Source organism: Nematolebias whitei, chromosome 21 (genome assembly GCF_014905685.2).
Source record: "Nematolebias whitei isolate Nwh7 chromosome 21, NemWhi1, whole genome shotgun sequence".
Taxonomy (NCBI): domain Eukaryota; kingdom Metazoa; phylum Chordata; class Actinopteri; order Cyprinodontiformes; family Rivulidae; genus Nematolebias; species Nematolebias whitei.
In genome coordinates this window covers 8,447,375-8,450,610 of record NC_056518.1, presented here as the reverse complement: position 1 = coordinate 8,450,610, position 3,236 = coordinate 8,447,375, and the positions used below count along the sequence as shown (strand labels likewise).

Here is a 3,236-nt window from a genome sequence, read left to right as displayed (position 1 = left end):
CCTTCACCCGTACTAACCTCGGGGCGCGTCAGGTGCTGCGCCTTAAGGGGGGATCTGTCACAGTTTACACTCTGTTTTTTCCTTTTCTCATCACTCTGTTCACTTTTTGACTTTTTCTTCTCTGCTCTCCTGGGTTTTTCCTCTGCTGCTTCTGCCAGCCTCTTTACATGCCACACCTCCCTCTCTGATTGCTGCTGATGGTTTCCACCTGTTTCTGGGTGTATATAAATGGATGGTAAATGGACTGTACTTATATAGCACCTTTCTATCTTATTTCAAGATATTCAAAGTGCTTTACACCAAAATATGTGTCCTCATTTACCCATTCATACAGCACTCTACTAGATCTCTACAAAGCTAATTGAACAAATCATTCTAATGAGACTAATCAGTGCTTTAGATCACATTCATACAGTGATGGCACACGCATCAGAGGCAATGAGGGGTTCAGTGTCTTGTCCAGGGACACTTCGACATGTGACTGCTGGTGGATTCGAACCCCCAACTCTCGCATTGGAGGACAACTGCTCTAACCACTCAGCCACAGCCACCCCTAGAAAAAAAAATTGAGCTCACACGTTCTGTTGATGCTGACACAGCAGCTGGGTCAGCAGGAATGGAGGCAGCTTCAGGCTCTAACCTCAACCCTGCCACTCCTTTCTTAGGAATATCTACGACGTCCCTCTTCATCTTGCGTCTACGGCCATGCTCGTTCCGGCGGTACTGTACCATATTTTCCAGATCTGCCACATAAAGGAACCCTGCAATCAGCATCTCTGTGCTCTTCCTGCCCTTTACAAAAGCCTCCTCCAGCTCTCGACTAGTCCTCTCATCATACTGCCACCAGCCGTTTCGCCCTTCATAGTACCAGGCGTAGTCCCCACGAGACCCACCCCCACTCCGACTCAGTGCTGAGGCCACAGCTTTTAGCTCTTCTGGAGAGAGCAGAACTGGACGCTCCAAGAAGTCCTCTGGGATTTCCTGTCAGCAGAGAGTGCAGCGCTTGCTGTGCCAGGAGGCACCTTTCACACACAGGAAGCAGAAGACATGGGAGCAGGGGAGACAGACAGGGTGGATGCAGCTCTGCAGGCAGATGGCACACTCTGGAGTGGCGGGGGCGGAGTCCTCTCCCACTTGCTCTTTCAGCTTGGAGAGAGCTGGGGCATTCACCGACAAGTCCACTTCTCCAAAGCCAGCCATGTTCCTACGCAAGTCCCGTGGGTGGTTTGTCTTTGTGCTACAGGATGTCCTTTGTTCCACTTTTTACCCTGAACAGCGTCCTGAGCCGAGTGCTGATATTTATACAGCTGCGGTCATATCTGATAAATGTGAAATATAACTGGTCCAAATGATATATACTTCCTGCTTTCTCCACTACATTGCCAGATCAACTGCTTGCTTCCAGCCACAGTTATCCATCGTACTCTCTTTGTTCACAGCTCTTTAATCTTGATCCACGCCTGTTTCCCTCGACCACGCTTTTTGCCTGTCCCTTTTGTGCCTCAGTCTTCTGACCTTGTTGACAACCTATGCCTGTTTTTGGATTTCGCCTTTGCCTCTCCCTATCGGTACTGTCTTCTCTTCTGATCCCGTGTATGAACCCTGCTCATTTTCGACTACGCCTCTGGATTTCCCTTGGTTTCTGCAGCTCTGTGTCTCCGCTGGAGCGTCCTGTTACTACAAGAAAGGTTAGTGTTTCATCAGACCGTCTGTATTCAGATAACTACTTGTTATTCTGTCAAACACTAATCTTTCCCCTCTGTATCATTTTAGATACAGTTCTTGCCCCTGGACCTGAGACACCAGAAGCTGTTTATTTACATAATAAACATTTTAAAAACCTTTCTGAGTCTGTGTGTAGGGTCCTCTGCCATCAGATCTCTGACAGATTGATATGGCCAAACATGGATCCTGAACCGGGCTCAGAATGGCGCTCTGGCGTGGAAGGTGCCATCAGTAAATTAGAGAACGGCATGAATGAGATCATGAACATGCTTAAGACTCTAACTCCTCACTCTAACCCTCAGGACTCAAATAATGCTGGCAGTCCCACTCTGGGAACCATGGTTGGCTCCACCAGAACTGTTTTCAGGGGTATCGGACCAGTGCCGCCCGTTCTTAACACAATGTGAGATTAATTTCCAGCTCCAGCCCTCATCCTTCCCCTCTGAACGTGCTAAGGTGGCGTATACCGTGTCCCTCCTGTCTGGAAAAGCTAAGTCCTGGGGGACATCAAAATGGCAAAATGATTCAAGGTACTGCTACTCGTTTCATGAGTTTTCAAAAGAGCTGTGCAGAGTTTTTGACCCCATCCTCCCAGAAAGAGAGGCTGTTTGTAGACTGTTTACAGTGAAGCAGGGAAAACAAAGAGTAACAGAGTACATTATAGAAATTCATGCTACTGCTGCTGGTTGTAAATGGAATGAAGAGGCACTAACTGATGCTTTCTACACAGGGCTTAACGAGGAGATCAAGGACAACCTGGCAATCAAGCAATACCTGGACTCACTGCAGGACCTGGAGGATTTGGTGACAAGGGTGGATCTGCGCTTGATGGAGAGATCCCGAGAACGAGCTGAGAGATTCAGCAGAGCCTCAAGACCCCTTGAGGAACCCAGAGAGGCTCCCAGATGGCTTCCCCTGGGACCCCCCTCTCTATCATGTCCACAAGAGACACCACCACGAGAGGAGCCCATGCAGATTGGGTGCAGCCGTCTTACTCCAGAAGAAAGTGAGAGGAGACGTCGGAACCGGCTGGTTTCTACTGTGGTCATGACTCTCACAACATCTCTAACTGCCTGTTAAAAGGCCAGACTCAGCAGAGAAGAGGAGACTCCTGCTGAGTCAGTCCCAAAATCCAGCAATCTCTTCACCCTTCACGTTTCCAGCTGAGCTGTCTATTTCTGGTAAGACCTGCACCTCCATTAAAGTACTCATTGACTCAGGGGCCGACTCTAAGTTCATGGACCTTCAGTTTGCCCAAGAACGAGGAATAAAACTGTTTAAGTCTCCTAAACCACTGTCCATTGTAGCCTTAGATGGTCACCCTCTTCATGACTCCTCTTTAATCTCCGAACCAATGACTTTAACCATAGTGGGTAATCACAAATAGACATTGCAGTTTTTTATTATCAAATCACCCCTCTCCTGTGGTCCTAGGGGCCACATGGCTCTCAAAACACAACCCACATATTAACTGGCAACAGAAGGAGATTGTGGGTTGGTCCGATAACTGT

At 48.3% G+C, this 3,236-nt stretch overlaps 1 protein-coding gene across 1 annotated transcript in view; it reads right to left on the bottom strand.

Moving 5' to 3' along the window:
• Window positions 1–1,200, bottom strand: part of LOC119427658 (E3 ubiquitin-protein ligase rnf146-like) — a 1,458-nt gene extending 258 nt beyond the window's left edge. The window contains 1 exon segment of the mRNA XM_037695296.1: window positions 552–1,200. Within this exon segment, the coding sequence (XP_037551224.1) occupies window positions 552–1,200 (649 nt within the window).
• Window positions 1,201–3,236: the final 2,036 nt, after the last annotated feature.